The following is a 24913-nucleotide window of genomic DNA, read 5'->3' on the forward strand; positions in this document are numbered from 1 at the left end:
TCTCTATTTCAGGCAGTTTATCACAACTGTCTCCCACGGAGGCTTTTATCCACATGTATGGAAGAGTTTACACTGTTGTAACATTCGATACTATATTAGACAACAGAGGGTAGTAGGCAAATGTGAGAGACTTTCATTTCCTTGAACCTCTGAGTGATTACAGCATTATGATTCTGGTGAATGGCAGTGCTAATAGCTGTAAAAATATAATGCCATACCTTGAGGGATCATTAGGAAATTCAAGGATGCAAGTACGTAATTTCGAGATTGATGTTATTGAGTTATTTTAAAATTTGCACAAAATTTTCTATTGGGCTGTGCATTTTCTAATATTTTTTTTTCATATCACCTATTGATTTACAGCTAATTCACAATACAAGTACAGGCTACAAAGAGTCCTTTTAATACACAGTTGTATAAGTGAATTCTTTAGCTATTACCCCAATTCTTTCTCCTTACTGTGTGATAAATACCCATTCCTGTAAGAAAGGGTATGAGTTTCTTTTTCTGTGTTTATATTCTTCCAGATCTTAAAACTTGAACTGCCAACATTTCTGATCATTTGGTAAATCATTTATCTTTTTCTTTCTCATAAGAACAAAATAAGACACAGAGACAGAAAAATGGGTTATAAAAGAAACAATTTGATACATCATCGCTGCTTCTCATATACACTGACAAACCTCAATTCCATAAAATAATTGGCAAAATAATAATTAGTAGGAGCAGTGAGGCAAGAATTAAATGCATATTATACAGAAAGGTCAAATTTCAAACTATTGTCAATGAGCAGTTAAACATAAATATATCTTCTTGAGGGATGCACAACTTTGGCTTGAAGCCCAAGAAAATATCTCAGTTTCAAATCAGTAACCTTCTGAATGCAAGCAATTTCCCCTAGTTATATTGTTCTAGTTATTGACCCCATACTCATTCACCATGAATATCTTGTTCATGTTAATTCATCCTTATCGAAAACTTTCTAGTACGGCAAGTTCTCAACTTCTCTAAGATCCTTGGTGAGGCATGCTTAGTATGAAGCAAATATTTGGTGAGAGTTTCAAACTTTTGGCTTTTAATGGTGTCCTATCTATGTTGTAGCAGCTGTTGGCATTCTTTGGTCTGAGCATCAAATCCAATGTGCTGCCTGGTTTTAAAAATAAAGTTTTATTGAAACACAAATACATCCATTCAGTTAAGTATTGCCTTTGGCTGCTTTTGTGCTACCATGGCAGATTTGAGTAGTGCAATGAACTCTGTGATGTAAAAACAAACAAAACAAAAAAACCAACAACAACAACAAAAAAAAAAAAAAACTAAAGTTCCAGCTGGATCCTTATAGAAGAGGATACTTTATATGCAGTAAATGCTATGTTCCAGCCCATACCTTCTAAAACAAAAAGATGTTTTATAAGCAGGATACTGACTCTGACTTTTATCAGAAGCCAGTTCCTACTCTTAGAATACTATCTTCAAATTTTCCAAGCAGTTACCAATATTCATGTATTGCATCCTAATTAAGGAAGCACGGTTACCTTGAAAGACAACATTTGACATTGTATTTGTTTGACAAAGCAGGAGGTAGGAAGGAAATTTGTCATGAAATTATTATAGAAGTTCTTATGTAAATCCTGAAAATTAACAATAGGCCTGAATAATATGTTCAGGGCAGTTAAATAACCAAGAAAGACAGTAATGGCTCTAAGACCCTTGAAGCATTTTTCCCATTATTTTCTTAAGATGCTTCTTATAAACACATATCTATTTTTACAAAGCTTTTACTGGGGACTCTTTAATGGTGGGTTCTCCAGCAAATACTGGTGATATATTTAGTGAAAAGAGAAGAGGTTTCTGATCTCACAGAGCATCTCAGATACAATGCAAATGATTCCCTTGTTGTCATCCCTTCCTGGATCTTGCACTTCAGTTCTTGTACCATGTCATCATTAAAGCAAGACTTTAAGGAATGCCATCTGCTTTCTCCTAACAGTAAAATAATAGAAAATATCAACTGTACCTCACACACATATGCAATCCCTTATGCCCTAATTCTCTATGAATTGTGCATGGTAATTTAGACCCACACTCCTTCCTCAAGAGCTGTATTTCCACATCAATTGTTTGGGTTCAGTAAACAACAGAATTTCCACTTACCAGACTCTACCTTCCCGAACAGGTAGGGAGTTATCTGATCTTTTTCATTTCATTTTCTTCTTATCTACATAAGGCACCATTTGTATCATGAGCTTAATATGATATATTAAAAGTCAGGGCAACGTATATCTGATTTGACTATGAATGGGTGATATTGCTAGAACATCTCAGGTTCATATTTCCAGGGATAGTAGAACTATATCATGAAGTGAAAGTTAAATACTAAATGGGGTTATTAATAACTGTTTCCATCTTAAGAAAGCATGATAGTACCAACTCTTCAGAGAATAGAAATGCTTCAACCCACGAGATGTAGTTTAGAACATTGGTACTTAACTAGTGTTTTGATGATCACTAAGTAATAGCTGCTCCATATCATGGCCATCCATACAATATTGATAATGCTTGGTGGAAGTGATGAGGGTGGTAGTGATGAAATCTATTACTATTTAAACTACTATTATTAGGAGATTTATACAGTACAAAGGCATATTATATTATGTGACTTCAAAGTCGGCACAGTATCTCCATTTTCTAGAGTGAGACCTAGGGCCTACCCCTCTCAAATCTTTGTTCACTCTTCCTCATGATATTTTTCTCCTTCATTTCCATGATATCGGATATATGAGGTTCTTGCATACACAAGTCAACTGATCTGGTGTTTTCTTTACTGGTACATAAGGATTGGGATATGACTTCCGACTTCCATGAGCCAAATGAGTTATATTGGAGGGCTTAAGTTCTTGGACAATTACAAATCTAGTGACCAAAAGGAACATGAGACAATGTTCTAAGATTGTCCATTTCTCAGTCTGATAGATCTTGGAGTTAGTAGTCAGTTCCAAACTTGGTGTGAATAATTTTTAGATGTGTGAAATTAGAAAGTCACTTAAAATATGAATGAGAATATTACTGATAACTTACCTTAGGAGCCTGACTGAGAGCCTGGCTCTTTATAGGTGTTCATGAAGCAGGAGCTTGACTTGACAGTGATGCTGATGTTCTGCCTGGAAATCTGTGGGCCACCGCCCTCTGCTCACTCTGTGTGGTGCTGCTTGCAGACTCCTATAGAGAAAGGGACATACTGAAAACTGGGAAGAGGGTGTTCATATCCTTCCTTCATTAGGTTTTGAGGCTGCAGGCTCTTGGGCTTGCTCTGATGCTTCTTTGAGTATTGCATGGCGGGGAGGAGGAGTGGGGAGGGACTGTCTTTCCGGTTATGGTAACTTAGCCAGTGCCTAAGGTACAGCCATCTGTTCAGCTGGATCTCAGGAGGCACATAGGAAAGGGGAGGAGAGCAGGCAGCTAGCGTGCCGCGAAGGTGGAGCCGAGGAGGCAAAGGCTTCAGCAAACTTCCACATTTCATATTGAAATTTTCGCAGGAGGTGTAACCGCGCTGACTTTCTCGAATGTAAAACAGTTTGGACGGGAGAAGAAGAAAAAAAAACAGTGTGGAATTAGACTATATACCAATCTGATGTAGACTTCTGCCTTTTCATTACTATTCAAATACAAATATACCCAAACACACGTTTGTGCTATCTTGGCAGATAGCGAGACTCCTCGCAGGGTGCGTGCTGCTTCTTCGTGGCTCTTGTTGATTAGGACCATGCGCACGTAGAAACGTCCCTGCATTTCACAATTCATAAAATTCATAGACAGCAGATTCTGGCTCTGCTTTCCCCATTTCCTGTGCAAATGGCTCCAGGGACCCTAACAGATTCTAAAAGCAGCCACATGGAGCTCTGAAGCTGGAGAGCAAAACACAATTGTGAATTTGCTTATCCTTTCTTGCTCTGGACATTAACCAGAGTTGGCTTTTTATCCCCAGACATATCAATATAAAGGCACAGGGGAACAGGAAGCAAATTGCCTTTGACCTCTTATTTACTAGTGCATTAAATTATTAGGCCACTATCTCCTACTTTTGTAGATTTTAAAATCAGATTTTCTTAGGTCCACCCAGAGGTCACAGGGATATTCTGTGGCTAAATATTTTGGATCGTATCTGTATTTGGAATTTTTCTTATGTGTTTTTAAGAGAAGGCACTGCCTATATTAGAGAACTAGTCTATGTACTGTATCCATAAGAAGCCTACTTGGGGATGGAGGGAGGCGAAGGCAGACTCCAAGCTTTCCCCCTATCTCAGCTTCTCTCTCTTATGTGTAGTGTTCAGTTCAGCATTATATTTTATTTGGTGCTTTAAGGATTTTAAAATAAGCCACTCTCATGAAGATGTTCTAATACACAAAAAAGGAATCTGTGAATGCACATAAGGCCATCTTAGCATTTCTGCTTTTGAGTAACAGGCAAAATTTGCAGGGGCGTAATGGATAAAGGGGCCATGTTTTATCCATTACATCTTTTTAAACAGAGACACACGGCACCTGCAATATTTAAGAAACAAGTTGGCAATCCAATTAACACATTATCAGAAGGAAGAAAGATCTTCTACATAATTCAGACTGAGCTTTTTAAAAAATATATAAATTAACTACAAATACGCTCCTCTCATGAAACTTTTTTTTTTACTGGATTTCTAAAATATATGTGATACCAGCTCAAATTAGGAAACAAGAATATTTGATGCATGTGCACTGACTTTCCCTACTTCCTTCTAGACAAACTTCTACAAGGATTTATTATAATTCATGAATGGAGAAGAAAGGTGCTCACATTGCTCTGCATTCAGAATTAACAGATTGCCACTGCACATGGACGTTGGGAGGTAGCTGACTCTCCCAGTGCCACACTTCCCAAAAGTCTGTCTGTCATCGGTTTACAAGATGCAAATATCCAAGTATGATGAAACGGTGCCCACAGTGTAATCAAAGACCAATATGGAGGGCGAGGGAAGCTTAAACAGCCACCTGCAGTATTCCCTGTGACAGAGAAAGAGTGGCTGCCTGTTGGAGGCCCCCACAACCCACCCATGTATCCTTCTTGAGTACATCTGCAGACACACTCACATATCTCCACTGGGCTGTCAGTGATTAACAAGTCAACCCCCTTAAGTAGTAGGATATTCTGAAAAGTTAATAGTGAACAGTGTTACAGCTCATAGGATTAGTTAATTAGACAAAGGCTCGCAGGCAAGATCTGTGTAGTCTTTTCTGTGAAAGTGATGGAACCCACTTAGGCAACTGATGAAAAAAGCAGTGTGAACCCTCTTCAAGGGAGGAAATGTGGAATGTAACAGAATAAAGCCCCAGCGAAGCAGTATGAGCTGGCAGAGGCCTCGCTGTCCAGTGATTGCCATTTGTCAGTGGCGGAAAAGGTGGAAGCTTGGGGAAAAGATTGATAATTTTGGTTACCATCTTTCCTACTGCTTCAAGGCAATTTTAATTACTTTTTAGAAGTAGTCTCTAAACTTCATTTCCCCACACGCATTGTTGACCTTAACTTTCAAGGACGGCCGTGCTGAGAGGGCTTACCCATGGTAGGCAATAAATGCATTTATTAAAGGATTCCTATCCAACCAGCAAAGGAGAAAGACTAATATTCTATTATTTCAAAATTATCTTTAAAAATGAAAAGATTGCCTTATAAAAACTAAGCAGATGTTGGCAAATGCTGTTTCTTGCATTGTAACTGTTTTTGTGTGTGTGTGTGTGTGTGAACTTTTCAGTGTCCACAACATTTTATTTTTTATACTAGAAGCCACACACAAAAGAAAATATTGGCCAACCAGGGGATTCCAATAAATAAGACAGACTGACTAGACATCAAAGAAGTGATAAAATAATGGTAATATTTTTTTAAAGTGGAGCATGTATACCCAATGTTCACATTTTTAATATTTATAATTTTAATTGTGATAAATAAATAAAATTAATTTATAAAATATAAAATTTATAAATAAAATTAATTTTATTTAATTGTGATAATTAAATTAAAAGATAATTACAATGTTTATAATATTAATTGTGGATTATCTTCCATAGTGCATATTTTCATGATGGATTTGGGGACTAGGTATGTTGTGTTGGACGATATCTTTTAAAGAAATTTTTTAACTTTGCTGTAATTGTAGAATCATAAGGCAGAGCCACGCCATGTGCCTTCTGATCAATTTCCACCAAGAGAAACATCTTGCAAACTGTAGTGACCATATCTCAACCAGGATGTGTATGGGTATGGCCCAAATCCACCCTACCCCTATCACCCCAGAAGCCTGATTAGAGCCATGCTGATTTTACCTCACACTCTCATACCTTCCTAAACCAGCAGCCACCAATCTGGTGTCCGCTCCTGTCATTTTTTAAGAATGCTGTGTAAAGTGGAGCCAAATATCAGTACATAACCTTTTCTTCCTGTTGCTGTGTGTGTTCATAGTGCATTCTTTTATTGCTGGGCAGGGTTTCAAGGCATGGGGCCGCCACAGCTTGCTTACCGAGTCACCTAATGAAGGACATCTGTGCAGTGTCCAGTTCTGGGTTGTTATGAATGAACATTCTGCTATAAAGACTCCTCTAAGGTCTTGGTGTGAACAGACATTTTCATTTCACTTTTGCTTACATAAATGCCCAGGAGAGTAGTCTCTGGGTTTTAGAGCAGTGACACATTTAGTGTTTTAAGAAATCCCTCAGCTGTTTTTCAGAGTGGCTGTTCCATTTCACATTTGGGCCTGCAAAGTGTGAGTGATGGCTTTGCCCCATCCTTGCTAGCACTTAGTGTTGTCCCTTTCTTGTTTGCTTATCCGTTCTGAGAGGTCTGTAGTAACATCTCATCATAGTATTAATTAGCTTTTCTCTTGTGGCTCTGATGGATGTGTTTTCATGTGCTTATTTGCACTTAAATGTCCTGTTTGTGGAATGTCACCTCGTGTCCTTTGCCAATTTTCTAATGGGATTGTTTGTGTTTTATTTTTACAGTTGGGTTTTGAGAGATATTTGCATGTTCTCGATGGATGTTTGTCCTTTATCAAATATGTGGCTTACACATATGCTCTCTCAGCCTGTAGAATGTCTTTTCATCCTATTAACAGGGTCTTTTGGAGAGCAAAATTTTTGATTTGGAAGAGATTCAATCTATTAATTTTTTCTTTCATGCATTATGCATTTGGTATCAAGTCTAGAATATTTCCCTCTTTTCCTAAAAATTTTGTATTGTTTGTTTTATTTATAAGTCACTAATCCATCCAGTTTGGATTTTTAAAATATAAAGTGGAAAACTAAATCCATTATCTTGTGGCTTCTAGATGTCTGGTTGCTCAGGCACCCTTTGTTGAAAATGCTATCCTCAATGAATTACTTCTGCTCTTGTATTAAAAGTCAGTTGAGCTTATTAGCATGTGTCTTACTGGGTGTTCTTTATTCTATTACATTAGTTTATGTGTCTATCCCTCTGTCAATCCCATAGTATTGAGTACTGTAGCTTTATAAGTCTTAAAACTCCTTCTTTTTTGTTTTAGCTATTCTAGTTTTTCTGGCTTTCTGTATAAATTTTAAATAAAATCATTTCAAAGTCTTAGAAAGCTTTTTCTTTTTAAGATAGAAATTTCATTCAATCTACTTATCAGTTTAGGAGAATTGGTATTTAAACTGCTGCATCTTCCAATCTATCATGATACTTCCATTTATTTTGATCTTCTTTAATTTTTTTCATCAGTGTGGCATAAATTCAGCAAATAATTTCTGTACATATTTTGCTAGATTTATGTCTAATGTTTCATCTTTGGAGAGACTGTAAGTAAAATTATATTCTCGTGTCCAGTTCCCATGTGTTCATAGCTAGTATATTAAGATGCAATTGTTTTTTGCATGTTTATTTTCTATGACTTTGGCAAACTCACACTAGTTTTAGAGGTTTTGTTATAGATTCCTTGAGGTTCTGTGCTGACCTAATCATGTTGTTTGTAAATGGGATGTTTTCTCTCTTTCTGATATGTAGGTTTTTTACTTCTTGAATTATTGCATTCTAGAAATCCCACCACCATGTTGGATAGGACTGGTGAGAGCAGATGTCCTCGCCTTGACTCCATTCTTAGAGAGAAGCATTTTTTCCTCCATTCATTAGAATGTCAACTTTAAGTTTTTTGTTGATGCTCTTTATCAAGTTGAGGAAATTCCCTCTTATTTTTCTGATAGTTTTTTTTTTTTTTTAATCATGAATGGATGTGAATTTTTGCCAAATATCTTCTCTGCCTTGATTGATACTATCCTGTGATTAGAATTTATTATTCTGTTAATATGATGGTTTATATTCCTTGGTCTTTAAATACTGAGCTAGGCTTGTATCTACAGAACATCTCTCTTTTGGTCACAGTGCATGCTTTTTTTCATGTATAACTGGATTCTGTTTGCTAATGCAAGGATTTGTGCACCATTATTCATGAGAGAGATTCATCTTTAGTTTTCTTTTTTGCCTTCTTTCCTTCCTTTCTCTACCTTTCTCAGGTTTTAGAATTAGAGTTGTAGTAACTTCAACAAATGAATTGAAAATCACTTCCTCCTTTTCAATTTTCTGCAAGAGATGCTGGAAATTGATGTTAATTCTTTCTTAAACATTTGGTAGAATTTTCCTGTGAGACCATCTGGGCCTGTTTATTTTTGTCTGGGTAGTATAATTACAAATTAGATATCATTAATAGCTATAAGGTTATTCATGTGATCTATTTTGCTTTGGGTGAATTGTTATAATTAGGATTTTTTTTTGAGAATTATTCTGTTTCATCTTAGTTTTTCAAAGTTATATGCGTAGATCTGTTGGTAGTTGTCTCTGGTTATCCTGCTCATGTTGTCAGAATCTGTAGCAATATCCCTGCTTTGTAGCTGATATTGGTAATTTGTTTCTTCTATTCTTTGTCAATCTTGCTAGAGGTTTGTCACTTTTATTGATCTGTACAAAGAAACAACTTTGTTCATTGCTTCTCTCTATTGTTTCTCTGTTTTTATTTTCATTGATTTGGGCTCTTTATGATTTTTTTTTTTTTTTTTTTTTTTTTGCTTTGGGTATATCGTTGTCTTATTACTTTTTTCCTGGTTCTTAAAACAAGAGCTTGGATTACTTATTGGAGACTTTTCCCATTTTCAAATTCTATGAAATTCTCATCACTGACTGGACTTCTCCCCACAATTTTGATGTGTTGTATTTTCATTAACTTTAGTGCATATGTTGATTCCCCTTTAGACTATTTACTTCACCCAGGGATTGCTTAGAAAAGTGTTTTTTAGTTTTAAGCATCTGGAGATTTTCTCCTTATCTGTTACTGATCCTATTTCAATTTCTTTATTATCAGAGAACAGACTTTGTGTGATGTCAGTCAAGTTGAAATTTTTTAGGGTTTATTATTATTATTTTTTATGATCCAGGATATGATCTACCTTGATACATCCTATGAGCACTTTAGAAGTAGGTGCAACCTGTGTTGTTGGGAGTGAAGTTCTATAACGTTGCTTAGACCCTATTGAATGTTTATGGTATTGGATCTGATATATCCTTGCTGATTTTCCATCTAGTTATTCCATTAATCTGGGGGACTCAGAAGTTGAAACCTCCAGCTATGGTTGTGATTTTGATTACCTTTCCTTTTAGTTCTGCTGCATGTTGTTTTCAGGTATTTTGTAGCTCTGTCTTTTGAATGCATACATATTTAGAATTGTCATGTCTTCTTATAGAATTGACCCCTGTGTGACTATAGAATGCCCCTGTCTGTCTTTAGTAATTGTCTTTCCTATGCAGTCCACTTTAATAATAATAATACAGTCACTCCTACTTTGTTGGATCAATATTTGAATGATATATTTTCCTTAGTTTTACTATATTTTTATATATTTAAACAGTTGAGATTTAATTCTCACCTATAACCCATTCTTAATTTACCTTTCAAACATGTTTACATTGTTATATTTAAAATGACTTTCTAATTGATAATAGTCAGATCATGAGTCTTAGTTCACCTTATTGATCTCTGTATTTTAATTAGTATACTGAGAACATTTACATTTAGTGTAATTATTGCTATTTTAGGACTTATGTCTTCCATTTTACTTTTTACTTTTTGGTTATTCTCTATTTTTGTTCTTTAAGTCCTTTTCTCACCTGTTTCTTGTAGATTATTGCACATTTTTAGAACTCTATTTTGACACCTATGGTGATTTTGAGTACACCTCTTTGTGTAGTTTTTATAGCAATTACATTGTACATTTATATTTTATCACAGCCTACTGCTTTCATCATTTTATCAACTGGACTGAAGTATGGAAACCTTAGTTCTCTTTATGTTCTTTTACCAGAACCCATTTATAAAAATTTCTTAATCATATTCTCTACATATAATTGTAATCAGATCAGATAGTTACAATTTTTCTTCCTCTATCAGAAATCATTTTGAAAACTCAAAAGGAGAAAGTTTATTACATTTTCCCATAATTTTGACTTACCTGTTCCTTTCTTCCTTTCTAATGTTTTAAGATTCCTTCTTTTATTTTGATCTTTCTGTTTAGGGTACTATTTGGACAGTTTATAAAATAGGTTTTCTGGTGACAACTTCTTATAGTTTTCCCTACCTAAAGTATTCTTGATGTTTTTCTTCATTCCAAAAAAAAAAAAAAAAAAAATTTTCCCTGGATATAGAATTCTAGATTGAAGGTTCTTCAATTTTAGCACTTGAAAAATATATTTTGGCTTCTGTGGTTTCTGATGAGAAAACGGTTTCATTTAAAATGTTTTTCTATATAGGTAAATAGTAACTTTTTCACAGTTTAAAAAATTTTTTTAATGTCCCTTTAATTTTTAGAAGTTTAACTCTGATTTTTTTGTATGGATGCATTGGGTTTATGCAGTTTGGGATTCACTCAGCTTTTTGAATATGTACTGGTATGACTTACAAATTTAAGATGTAATCAGCTACTATTTTAGCATATTTTCAGCCTTCTTTCTCTTCTTGGGACTCAGATGAAATAAATATTAAATGTTTTGTTGTCTCCTTAAAGGTTCCAATGCTTTCTTCTTTCTTCTTCTTACATTTTAGGTTTTCATTTTTCTTTCCATTATATTTATTGGGTAGTCTTTATGGCTATTTTTTAGTTTTCCTCATTCTTTTCTCTGTTTTTTTTGTTTTAGTTATTGAATGATTCCATTCTAAAAATTCTGCTTGGGGTTTCTTTGTGTCTTCTATTTGTATAATGAGCATCTCTATTTTATGAGGATTTTTACTTTTTAAAAATTTTTTCCAAGTGTGTTCTTGATTGGTGGTTGAAGTAGTTTCATGATGGCTGTTTTAACATATGTAAGGTCATGCTAACATCTTAGTGTTTACATATATGAATTGCCTTTATTCATTCAGTTTAAATATTTCTGATTCTTTGTATAACAGTGGTTTTTGATTGAAACGTGTACATTTGGGCTATATCATATTATGCAACTCCACATCTCATTTAAACTTTCCAATTTACCTGGTTTCTTCTGGCAATGCTCTGTGGAGGGAAGGGGGACCCTCTCTTGTTACTGCCAGGATCCCTGCTCAGCCTTTGTCAACCCCTGAAGTCAAGAAGCTCCCTTTCAGGTGCTCATTGGGAGCGGGGATTATAGGGATGGAAATTTGGTTTTTCCACTGGAACTGCACTGATGCCTCCCGGGTGTTAGGGATAGGAAGCCTTGGTACTGCTCCTACTCGGCATCCCACCTCCACTTGGTTCCACAAGGGGCAGTGGGAATCTAACACTGGGGGACATGAAAGTCCTAACTCTTCACTAGACCTCCTCCTGTGTCACTTTGTTAGGGCCCTCTGGAAGTGGATGGCCAGGTTCCCTGTGGCAAGGGAAGCTTCATTGTCTCCTGGAAGTGGTGAAAATCTTGGCTCTCTTCTTGGCCTTGTCTGAAACCTTTCTGATTGAGGTTGAAGTCCCTAAATGCAACCTCATTAGCATGGAAGTGTGGGCTTCCCACTTGGCCTTGGCTGATGAAGGTAAAGATGGAGACAGCATTTTTTTTCCATATTGTTTGACTGAGAGGCATGGTTGATACCTAGATGCTTCCCTTCTTATCAGGAAGACCTCATTATAGGCCTTTGGCAAGAAGAGGCTAGATTTTGTTGAGCTGTGTGTTGTCTGTGCCTATTGATGTCTGTGGATTGTCAACTCCTTCAGCTCCAAGTCCCTGCTATTTAAAGCAATAGAAATCTCCAGGGAACTCACCACATCATTATTTCTTTCATCTTCAGGTTCCTAGTTGGTCTGCCTCTTCTTCTCACTTTAAAGACTCTTCTTATTTTTATTTCATATAGAATGTCCAGGATTTTTAGCTGGATGCTATGGGGAAAAGATGAAAAATTATATCTACTCCATCATTTTGGAAACATAAATTTTTATGTTGCCTATATTTAAAGGTTAGGTAGGACTCTAGATTATAATATAAATTCTCCTCTTTTGTATTTTTTAATAGCGATAATTAATTTTTAAATAACAGGCAGGCATAATATAAAATGTCTGTTTGCCAACAGGCTATGAACTCTGCTTAGTTCCTTAAGAGATTAGGTTTCCCTGTCAATTTTTACCTCATTATATATAAATTTCCATCACTTATCCAGAGGTGATGGTTCTGACAAACTTAGCCAACATGAACAGAGCCAAGAAAGAGGACTTTATCAGGGAAAATTTCTGGGCAACTAATGTAGATGTCAAAATGTCCAAATACCAAAGTTCTTGTACTTTATTAATAGATAATAAGCCTTTAGGCTCCTATCCTGAGCATCCCTGAGCATGGTTTTAAAAAATAAAATAAGAGTATGTGCACATATACACCCAGAGGTAGAAATTCAGCTTGTTATGCCAAGCACATGCAAATTAGAGGAGATAGTATTTCAAGAGTCAGGAACATAGACAATATTTAAAAGTAAAAACTTAACAGCAAAGCAAGAGAGAAGCAAATTAAAAATCAACTTATAACACACAACGCTTAAAGAAACAACTGTGGCTCTTCAGTATTGGTGTGAACAATCTTATGGTCTTTCAGAGAGGCTGAGGGGCTTCTTTTCTCAGTGCCTAGTTTATGTGCTAAGATTTATTATTAAAACTGTGAGTGGGAAACTTACGGTCTTCTCCCTCTGTCTTTTTAAGTCTATACTTACTTAGCTAAGAAAAAATTAACATAGAGAAAAAAATAACTTTTTAGCCTCTCTGATGTTTTAAAGCATATTACAAATTAGCTACAATACATTTTAATTTTTATTATTCCTGTTTCCACCATTTGAGAAACCAAGTTAGAAAGGCCAGAAGTAATTATGACAAGGGCGTTGTCTAGTTTGTGCTCATGGTAAGATGATCCTCCTATTAGGTTCTCAATGGCCACACTTGCAAATAGCCTGTGATATGGATTCCAAAATATTGAAATCATTTGATCAGAAGTAAGGACAAGGAATTTTGGCATCTAGAATCTAGAAATTGCAATAATATTAGGACACTTGAATTGATTACTAGTCCATGAAAACTTCTATCCCAGTGCTATTTATGTCTTCTAAGGAAATCCTAAGGTCTTGGTTGGTGACTTTTAAAAAAATATTTCTTTTTTTTTATTTGTTTTAATTAGTTACACATGACAGTACAATGATTTTGACATATCATACATTTGAATCAGATGGGGTATAATTTCTCATTTTTCTGAGTGTATAGATTGCAAATCACATTGGTTATACAGTCACGTATATACATACAGCAATAATAATGTTTATTTTATTCTGCTGTCCTGACTCTTAAAGGTATTTCTCAACTTGCTGAGTCAGGAACTCTAGAATTTAGGAAACTGCTTTTTTTTTTTTTTCCTGAGTGATCACAGTAGCAAAATAACTGTGGTCGGTGTTCATAGCAGGTGTACCTTTCTGTTGCCAATTATCAAAAATATTTTCTCAGAATTTCAGGTAGCAATTGAAAAAGTGTATTAATAGTGTAGATTAGGAGTGTGCTGAAGATCCAGAAGGTCCTTTGGTGTCAAGAGACAACAGAGCAGCAACTTTGCTTTTGCTGCCTCTGGGTCAAAGCTGTCCACATCGATGTTCACACCGGCTAGCACTTTGGTATACAGGGACATTCGGTTACAGAGTGGTAAATAGCCAAGGAAGGGTGGGGGGCAGCGATGGTGGTTCAGAACTCCAGATCTGGTCCCCAAGTATTTCCTGACATATTGAGGAGGCAGTGAGCAACAGTAGCCTAGAGAAAAATCATTACCCTGGCTCTGGGTTGTATTTTCCATTTTAATTAAAATTTGTATTTGTCCATTCTGTCCAGGCCCTGGCCCCATGGTCCATGCTATTTTGCATGGCAAATGAAATCAATAAGAGCCTATCATTTGGAACTTGGAGGCGCCTAGGCATTTTTGCCGTTATTTGCTGAGCAGAAGGCTAGTGTTTTCTGAGTGGTGTTTGGCATACACTCTCAGGATGAGGGTGGCATATGACAGGCTGAGGCTCTCTCTGGTTGCCAAAGCATGTGTTAGAGAGGTTCCTCCCCATCAGCTTACCTATTGTATTCTGGTCCTCCTCATTTTCCCTTTTCTGCACTGGGTGTACTAGCAGTGATGGGCATCCTCTGGGTTTTAGCTAATGGCCAAGTGAGTGATTCATCACCAAGGTCTCTAGTTCACCTGTGGCTAGGAAGAAGTGACCAGGTGAATCCAGATGCAGATTTGCAAAGGAATGAAAACTGGCTGGGAGTTTGCTGATGGCTCATTAAATAAATAAGAGGAAGCCTGTTTGCATGTCTACAGTGCCTTTAATTATTGTTCTCCAGATCCACCTAGGCAATTTTATATTAGTCAAATGGCTTGGTACCATTGCAGAGCATCAATAACAGACTTATGCTTCATGCTCAATTTGCTGATATACTTGTTGTTTTCATTTTTTTCTTTCTTCCTTTCTTTCTTTTTTCTTTTTCCCTTTCCTCCTTTTCTTTATTTCTCTCTTTCATTCTTTTTTTATATTTGCTTTCTTCCTGAGCTTTCTGTAGCATAAAATAAAGGTGGAGAGAATGTCATTAAAGAAGGACAAAATCAATTTCATTTTGAACTGCTTGGTAACAAGATCTTGCATTAGAGTGACAGAATTATCATGTCATTTGTACACATATAGAAAAACAAAAGATGAGCTTCTTGCTATTACTTTTCCCTCCCAATATATTAAATTAAATATCAAGAAAATTAATTTACTGTGTATCACGTTCTTGTATTTATACTGACTGTTAGACATTGAGCTTTTGCAAGAGTTAGTGTGGAGCTCAACAAGCTTGCCTAAGCAAACTTGAGTCAGACAGAAGGCACCATTTCTTGTAGTCACAGTCTTGGGTTTTTCCTTTGATATTTTTAGGTGGGAAAGTCAAAGGTGCCAAGACTCAGGCCTGACTTTGCTGAAAGCATCCGTGTTCTGGAATAATGGATGTAAAGGACCGGCGACACCGCTCTCTGACCAGAGGACGGTGTGGCAAAGAGTGCCGCTACACAAGCTCCTCCCTGGACAGCGAGGACTGCCGTGTGCCCACACAGAAGTCCTACAGCTCCAGTGAGACTCTAAAGGCCTATGACCACGACAGCAGGATGCACTATGGAAACAGAGTCACTGACCTCGTTCACCGGGAGTCCGATGAGTTTCCTAGACAAGGTAGGTAGCGCTGCCCCACTGATGGGCTCCAAGCCTTCTCAATCCTTGACTTGGCCTGTAGCAGGCAGATGACTGAGGCTGATGGAAATGGGGAAAGGCACGCTGGCAAGCAAATTGCCCGTGAGGGCTTAGTTTAGTAGGACAGTTCCTTTTCCCATGCCCAACTCCCATGGGAACTAAGAGATGCATCCTTGGTCCTGCACACTTGATTCCTTATCAATTCAATGGTTGCTTTTAGAGACCTGTTATGGTAGGTTTTGACAGATGTCACATACAGCAGGTCCTTGGCTACATAAAAGACACTCCTAAGATGATACTGAATCTCTGCCTGAGGAATATGAGCTGATCCATGTTGTTTAGACTCTCTTCTTGGAATCCCACTTGCAAGCCTCCAAGAGCTCATGTTGCTACTGCTTCATGAATTGGAATGAATTGGCCTTTTCAATTAGATTCTCTTTGAATAAATGTTGTGTGTCAGTTAAAAGACATCTGAACACATTTTGTGTAATAGCATATAATTTCTTGCCCCACCAAAGTATGGTGTTAACTATGAGTTATACAGTTTACTTTTATATTTCAGAGCACAGGTGGCACATATATGTTATTACCTGTTTCCCATGATATAAATTTTTTCCCTTTTACTTTCACCAAGCATTAATTGTATTATAATACTTTGATTACTTTTGTATGAATATTGATCTTCCAGGTGCTAATAATTAGCTTTTCCTTGGTGTCATTATCCATGAAGAATTCTGTTATCACTTGTCCAGGGTCATGCAAATGTATTGGCATGCAGACTGAAGCAGTGCAGGGCCGGAGGCAGAGTGGTGAAGTCCACTTACTGCTCCATGTCTTTCACTTTGAGTACCAGCTTCACCTTGGTGCAGTTCACATAATTAACCCTGCAAAATTACAAGTAAATCCTCAAACCACAGGGAATGCATGGGGTAGGGTCAGGCTGCCTGCACCACAAGTTTAGGCTCTGTTCTGTTGAGTTATTACATCATTCATTTTATACCTTTGAGTTTTTAAAATTTCCTTTTCTGCATCCTTGACAATCAATTTGTTTGATTCCTAATGAGATGTCTTGGCTCAGAACCACATTCCTGGCTTCTTAGCTTCCTTAAGTTCTTAAATTACATTTGCTTTTCTTTATTCTATAGAAAATATACATATGCATGTTATTAATTAGCATTGTGCCCAAGATTTATAAATCTAGAGTCCAGATATTGTTCCAAAAACATGTTGTCATATCCTCCCATTTTATCTTGCCTCCCGCTTTTAAATTTAACAGAATATTTTTAAAAAATCAACAGAGAAACAGTGAAATTATGTTTTTGTTGCCATTGTGTGTCCTTCAGGGAACAATTTTCATTTAATCTTTACTCTGATTTTCTGAGTACCAGAGTCTTCATGAAAATGAAACACATACTGATCCCTCTCCACTAGAAAAGAGGGACAGAATCTGCTTGAAAATTGCTCTGGATCAAATGTGTTTGATCTGCAAGTCACTCCAACATGTGCTTTACTTCATTAAGTACTCACCTGACCCCAGGTAGTAGGTAGTGGGAATTGGTGGGGGAAAAAATGAAGAATCCAAGCTTAATTAATGAGCAGAGTGCTTACATTTCCAATATGCAGAAATTAGGACACCTGTCGGCTCTTTCCAAGAGCATCACTGAGAGGAGACTCTGGTATTTTGAAAGGTGATGTGTGCCCAACGTGGAGAAAAGCTTTTCATCTTCTGCTGGAGCTTCTGTGTTGTTTGTGGTGTTGCTGCCTGTATTTTGTTTCTGTCCTGAAATATATACTCTTCCTCCTAGGCCTCATTAAAGGTGCATTCTGACTTCTGGATCAATGAGCTGTAGATTCCAGATTATTGTTGAATGGCGGATGGGCCCATCATCTTTCCCCTTATTAATATATACTCCAAACAAAACCAAGTGCTGGGATTTTATTTTCCAATCTACCTTTATTCTTCCTATTTAATCTTATTCTCCTCCATTGATAATAATGGAGGCTGCTTGGCCATATCAAACTCATAGCTTTGCAATTAACAATTCACACATGCCGCGTGTTGTTATTGAGCCCATATTTGTTTGTGTAATGTGTTTGCATGAATTAAAAACTGTGCAGTCCAAAAGTAGAAATGAAAAGGCATCGGAAAGTATTTGCATATGCAAGTGCAATTCCTTCTGAAGACATCTATGAATTTATGCATGAAAATGTAGTCAGAGTCTGAGTGGATCTACTTTGATGGGCTCTAAAATTGAACTCTGCAGGAAGTAAATAAGCACATATTTAAGGAGGGGAGGAACAGGAGATACAATTTGGCAAACAGCACATGTAACTTGAAACTGAGCCACTACACAGAGGGTTAAAATAAATTTTACACTCAGTAATAACAATAATTTTTTAAATGTCATGCATTTCCCATTTTATTTTCTTATTCATGAAATCAAAGAGCAGGATCATCTCAGCACTTATTAGCCTGGAGTTACATTAGCAAGGATCATAGCAGGATCATCTCCTGCAGTATTCTTATTTAAAACCCAAGACACTGATCATAAAACAAACACGCTTCTCACATACAAGCAAGTTTGGCAAACACAGTTGGCTGGCTCTCCAAATGCTCAGAGTGGAAAAGAATTGCCAACCTGTAAAAGTGATGTGGGGTCCTGAGTCTGACCTTGTCCAGCTCCCCAGAGGCCTGCTGAGGTATCTAACCAGAAAGCTGCTGCAACCCAGCAGGAGGAAGGGGGCAGGGGCTCCCAGGAGAAGCTCACCGAAGCTCCCATCAAATTGTGCCAGCTTTGTCTGCTTGCAACACAGAATCTTTCTATGCCTTCTTCTGTGCTGGCCTCTTAGGTAGAGACTATGCAAATTACCTGTCTGGCCTCTGTTATGCTGGATCCTCCTGGTGTGAAGGGAGAGAATCGCTGACCTTAGGTCTGTGGCCGCTGGAGTAATTAGTAATTAGTAAATGACTAATCCTGCCCTGAATAGTATCCTAGTGGTCCCAGAGTTAATGCGCCTGACAAAAGTGAACAGCAGTCTGATACCTGGTCAGACAGAGCCCCCATCCAACCTGTGAAAAAGATGCCACTTTGAATAATGAAGATAGGCTGAGTTCCCCAGCAGAGTGTACAGCTTGTTCTTCTAGACTCTGAAGTAAATGTGTGGAGTGGTGTGTCATACACTGCTTCTTGTGTGGCATAGTTACCTAACATTAGACACGAATTCTGCTTTGGCATATTTGTGTAACTGTGACGCCGATCAGCACTGTGTGCTCCATCTACATGGTTTTTAGTAGCATCAAGCAAGGACAATAAGAATAACAACAGAATCCTAACACTGGTTGAATACTTTCTTAGTGTCAGGTGCCAATCTAAGTGTTTTGCTTGTATGAACTCACAACAATGTCCCGACATAGATGCCATTGTTACTTCCCATTTTTTCCCAATTAGGAGACTGAGATATATATGTATGTGATTGGATAAACCAACCAGGGCCAGAAACATAGGAGGAGGAGTTGAGCGATTTCCTACCTGGAGAGCTTATTTCAAGAGCCGTGTTTTATACCATTGTGCTTGGTCACATGCCAAATAAGAGCGAAAACAAACCAAAAACAAATCAGGACAGCCTCAGTCAAAGGCTTAGGAGGTTCTATGAAGCTCAACTCTCAAGCCTTATAAGGATCACAGCTTTAAATCTCTGTTAGCAATGCAGAAACTGCAGTCACTAACACTGATTGAGCATATCATGTGCAATACAAGCAACCCCCTACACACTGACATCCATTCCCCTCCATTTCCACAGCGGTCCCAGACTCCCTAGACCAGTCCTACTTTCCATCCTCTCCACCGAATACCACTACAGGAAAAAAATTCCTAGGGTAGGAATGAGTGCCAGGCTGTCAGCACCAATTCTCTGTCCCCCTCAGAGTGATCACCTTTTTGCACGACCTCTCAGCCTGGAACACTGACCAAGAAAGATGTTGCTATCTAAATGATATTGCTCAGGTAAGCAGAACCAGTCGGTTTCTGTGCCAGCTGAGGCCCAGTGGGCCAGAGAGTTCAGCCAGGCTTCTCATTCCTCAAAAAGCCCTTCTTTCCAGTTAGTAGTTCAAGTCTCTTGAGAGGGGGCCGAGATTGAATTCTTTCTCTGTACCTCAGACTGTCTGTTTGGGTCAAGGTTGAAGAAAGAATTGGGAGAAGATTGGATTTTTCAAAGTATGCTTGCATCGCTTCTCTCAATCAGTTCTAGCAAAGCAATAAATTTCACCAACTCTCCCTTGCACTTAAAAAAAATACGTAAACACACATATACATATTTTAGACTCAGTTTAGTTAGGGCACTTCATAAATTAATTCTCGCTCCTAGGACTTTTAAAATAATTTGGATAAAATAAATTTTGCTGTGTGTAATTTGGCATAGCATAAATTTTTAACCCATGTTTTTTTTTTTTTTTTCAGTTGTAGATGGACGCAATATCTTTATTTTTATTTTTATATGGTACTGAGGGTTGAACCCAGTGCTTTGCATGTGCTAGGCAAGAACTCTGCCACTGGGCCACAACCTCAGCCCTTTAATCCATGTTAATAAATTGAAAACTAGGAGCCACTGGTAATCTGGATAAAATATTGACTATATCAATTCAATTAATGCATGTGGTAATTATAGAAGCATTTTGAAAACCTATAAACATTTCTTTCTATCACCATCTTAAAAATAGTTACATTTTTCCTATCCCTGGATCATGGTTATAATGATTCTATTTTGAAAACTCCAGTACTTTGATTTACCTACAAAGAACAACTTTTAGGTTTTAGTGAAGTTGAAGACACTGGTTAATATTTGGAAGGGTAAAATGTATCTTGAGAAGATTGCCTTTAATTTATTTTCTTTGCCTCATGAAAGGACTTCTTTTCATCTTTGGTGGTCTTGTTGTTAAAAAAAAAAAAAAAGAAAAATCTTTAGAAAAGGAGAATCTGTAACCTTTCCATGTTCTCTGATTTGTAATCTTCTTGCTGACTAACTTAAATCCTTATTCCCTCATCTAGGAGGCATATGGTAGTAGAGTTAAAAATGAAGAACCCAAAGTTAAACTGCTGTGAGCTCTCAGGGTGACCTGGACCAAGTTAGAACATTGCCTAACTTTTATTTTTGTTCCCATCTCCTATGGTCATTGGGTTCACTTCCTTCCATAATGTTTTTGTCATGAGGTGGCCTTTGTCTTCTCCTAAGTGGTGAATACAAGCTAGGGCTGATATTTGTGGTAATTGTCACTTTAATCCTATTGCCAGCAGGAGTAGGGATCTCCTACTCTCCAACACTCATGAGATTCTGTGCAACGGAAATCTGTTTTTTTCCCCCTTTGGATTTGATTCCCTTGAACTGAAAAATTTCTGACACCTTCCATCCCAGAATTGTGCTTCTAGCTTGTTGATGGAGTATGGCTGACTCCCTGTGCACCATACCTTTTGCTTTCAATGATGAACATAACTCACACATTATTTCCCTATTTTTAGAAAGGAATGAAAGATACCATCTAGCAACTGTCAGCTGATGCCAACATACTGTGTGACAGAGTTTCTAGTCAGAAAACTTTACGAGTAAAAAAAAAAAAATGAGATTGGAAGAAATGCTTCAAGGTAGTGTCTTTGGATACAGGCATTTTTTTTTTTCCAGAGATGTGAATTTCATGGCAGGTAAATAAATATATATTTTAGGAATGAGTTTAATTAAGAGAGAACTTAATCCATATAATCCCTGGATGAAAATTAATCTAGTCTCATCATTCTAATGTATGGAGATTTGGAGACCACACCACTTTGAGAGTCAATCTTATCTGTATTTTCCGTGTTGAGGTTCATTACCCTTCTAGGAATATATTTTTCAATAGCTTTAGCCATTAAGCAAAAGTCTTTCTAGTTGCCCAGTTATTAATCTTTAAATAATTATCTGCTGTCATTTCTGCATCCAATGTTAAATCTAGCTTTCTTTCTTTCTTCTTTTTTTTTTTTTTAAAACTCATCTTCTGTTTCCTGCTCTTTTTTGGTGGTAATTCTCTGGAGCTCTCCCCTAAGAGAACAGTTTTATTCTCATGACCCCTGAGGTCACAGTCTATACCCCTCAAGGGCTCTTCAGATACAAATGATGTAAAAAGATCATATCTGGACTGACATCTCTAGAGAATCTAGCCTTACAACTAGCCTCATGTTTACCACCACTTCTTGGCTTTTCTGTTCAGAGAGATCTGTTTGATCTCTCTGGCTGGTATCACTACTCTTATTTCTCCTCTGTTGGGAACATTGTTAGACAGAGGCCTTCCCCCAAGGGACCCCCATCTCCTATCTTGAGCACAACATTGTCAAGGAACATTCACATAGACCAGCCCTGGGATGCATGGTGATGAACATCTCTATCACTCTATGACTTTAGCTGTCCTTGTCTTGAACTTAAATCTGCCTTGTGTTTAGAGATAACTTAGGGCAAGTGCCTCTGAAGCCTGAAGGAATGGATCCTGCTCTGAGGAATCAGGAGGGAACACCACTAGTCTGATGACATGCGCTTTTCATGCTAGAGACACTCAAGACTAAGAACTCCCTTGTATGGGCTTTCCAAGCTCTGTTTGCACTTTCCTAAAGATTTCTTATTAAGGGATTTAAACATCAGACTTAATAGGTTTTTCCCTTAAAATATGTTTCCATTTTCATTTCCCAACTTTTGTAAATGGTATCAGAACCCTTATATTTTAGGGAATTTTCCAAAACTCTTTTCTTTCTTCTTGATTCTTTCTTTTGGTGTTCACAAAATCTTGCCTATTTTTCCTGCTTTGTTTATCATGTGTCCAAGTTTCTCATTCCATGGGAAGCTTCTAGCTTTCCAATACTGTACAACTGCTCCTCCATTTATATGGCCTCCCTTCCTAAGTCTCTTCCCTAGCATGTTGTGCTTATCATGAGTGATTTTGAATTTCTAAAACAGGGTCCAGTTTTTGCTACTTCCTTCAAGTTAATTAAAAAAAATATGGGAGTTCATATAAGATCACTATAAATTTTGGGACACAACAGTGGATGAGGCAAACATGGTCTCTAAACTTAAAAAAATTGGCAATTTTGTAGACGCATAACCTAATAGATATGTGACTAGGTATAATATGTTAAATACTATGAAAGGGACAATACTGGGTGGTTTTAAAGGGACATCTAACCTGGAATTATGCATCAGGAATGGTTCTCCCAAATTGTGACATCCTTGCATACAATTCAGGGTCAATGACGGAGTGAGCCATCAGAGAGGCAAAAGAGTGTTCAGGCAAAAGGTGTGACATACACTAAGGTATGGAGGAGACAGAGCTGATTGCTCCAAGATCTTAAAAGAAGTTAGCTGAATATGGAGCAGGGACAGAAGGGCTAGAATTGGTAGGCAACTCAAGGAGATAATTCTGGATTTGGGGGAATGTTCCAAGGAAACCACATGATCAAGGAGGTAAGCTAAGAGGCTTTCTTTTATGGAAACAAGACTGGTGGCCTGAACTTGGATAGTGGAGATGGTTTGAGAAGTGTTGAGAAACAGAGGTTGTTGCCTTTTTAGGACACTGTATAAGTAGAGACAGATATATTGTTCTGGGACTCTTGGGCATTGACTTATTTTTTTTTTCTCTAGCTAAAAGAATATTGGCTTTCTGATGCTGAGTTTACTTAAAGAGACTGGAAAGGTCAATGCTTGTAAATAACCCCTTAAGTAGAAGTGCACAGATTGTTAGTTCAAGTTCATCTAGAATGGCAGAATTAAAGTGTATCAAAATGTAGTGTTATCAAAAATTTTGGAGTATTTTTTCTCAATCTCATTAGATCTCTGCCTATGCAAAAGAGCAGCACTATCATCAGAGCATCTCCCATGGATCTAGGGCAAAGAGAAAATAGGAACAAGATGGCACTGCTCCTGTGCCTCCTCTGTGTCCAGCACATGCAATTCTGCATCCTCTGTCGCACACTAAAGAAGCCAGAAACTCATAGTAGTGCATTGAGTGTTAAGTGTGAGCGTGCAATGACTCTGTTTTCATTCCAGCCAGTTGATGACTTTACTGGGAAAGATGAAAAGGTTTAATGGTGGAACCTTCTGCCGTTGGCAGGATAAGCAGCAGGAAGGATGAAAGAAGAGCCAAGGACATTGCTGTAGTACTGTTTATAGCTGATGTGACATCCATGCTGGTCACCAAGGCCAGAGGCAGGGGATGTGCTGCTGGGCCAGTTAAGAAGATCTGTATCAACGTAGACTTTGTGAATCTCAGGTGTTCTTGGGCCATCTCTGTGCAGATGTTTAATGGGCTATACAGATTTGCAGTTCTGGGGAGAGGCCTGAGCTAGACATAGTTGCAGGAGTTGATAGCTAATCACTTCATAGGGCTTGGTGTGATCATCTAGGAAAAGTGTGCCGGGAAAAGAAATAAGGAACTGACAGGAGGACAAGGTAATCAGAGGACAAGAAGAGGAAGATCTTGCAAAGACATCGAGCTGCTCAGGCCACACTTGACATCTCATTTCAAGCATGATGATAGTTTCATTTTTTTATCCCATAAAAGTCAACCTGATTTTTATCCCCTAAATCAGAGGTCACAAAACTAATGTACGCAGGTCATATAAGGTGTAGATATGTTTTGTTTGGCCCACAGATTGATTTATAAATTTGAACCAAGAGCACATCTCTCCACGTTCCAGTTTGCTCCAAACCCCATTTCTGTCTGTTTCCTCATACGAGTTCTCCTTATCAGTCATTTGTTTTATATGCTAGGCCCCTGAAGGCTATTATAAATGCAAAAGGGTCATACCATTCCTTCTTTTTAGAATACCATTCTGCCTACTCCAAACAGATTCATCCTGCAAGGCTCAGCCAAACTTTCTTTTTGGTGAAACTCTATTCCATCTACTTTCCTAGGCCCTGTACTGGGCTGTTATTGTTCTTTTTCTGTTTATGAGTGACTCAGCACATGGATTCAAAGACTCCTGTAAGTAGGGAGCCAAAGTGCTCTGCAGTTTTGTGCTTTGACTCATGGATGCAACTACAAGAGAATTTATTTTTATTAATGGCTTGTTTTCTAATGAGAAGACTTTAAAACAAAGCTTGGAAAATGACAACATTTAGAAAATATGAATGGTATGTCT

At 37.5% G+C, this 24913-nt stretch overlaps 1 protein-coding gene across 10 annotated transcripts in view; it reads left to right on the forward strand.

Moving 5' to 3' along the window:
- Tenm2 (teneurin transmembrane protein 2) overlaps positions 1–24913 on the forward strand; it is a 1244871-nt gene that overhangs the window by 341499 nt on the left and 878459 nt on the right. For all 10 annotated transcript variants that reach the window (XM_058571810.1, XM_058571809.1, XM_058571811.1 and 7 more), the window contains exon 3: positions 15453–15743. In XM_058571810.1, coding sequence (XP_058427793.1) covers positions 15518–15743 — 226 coding nt within the window. In that variant the 5' untranslated portion in view covers positions 15453–15517. The remainder of the gene's footprint in view (positions 1–15452; positions 15744–24913) is intronic.

Source organism: Marmota monax, unplaced genomic scaffold, assembly GCF_021218885.2.
Source record: "Marmota monax isolate L192 unplaced genomic scaffold, Marmota_monax_Labrador192_F-V1.1 WCK01_AAM20220418_F8-fsc00084, whole genome shotgun sequence".
NCBI lineage: Eukaryota > Metazoa > Chordata > Mammalia > Rodentia > Sciuridae > Marmota > Marmota monax.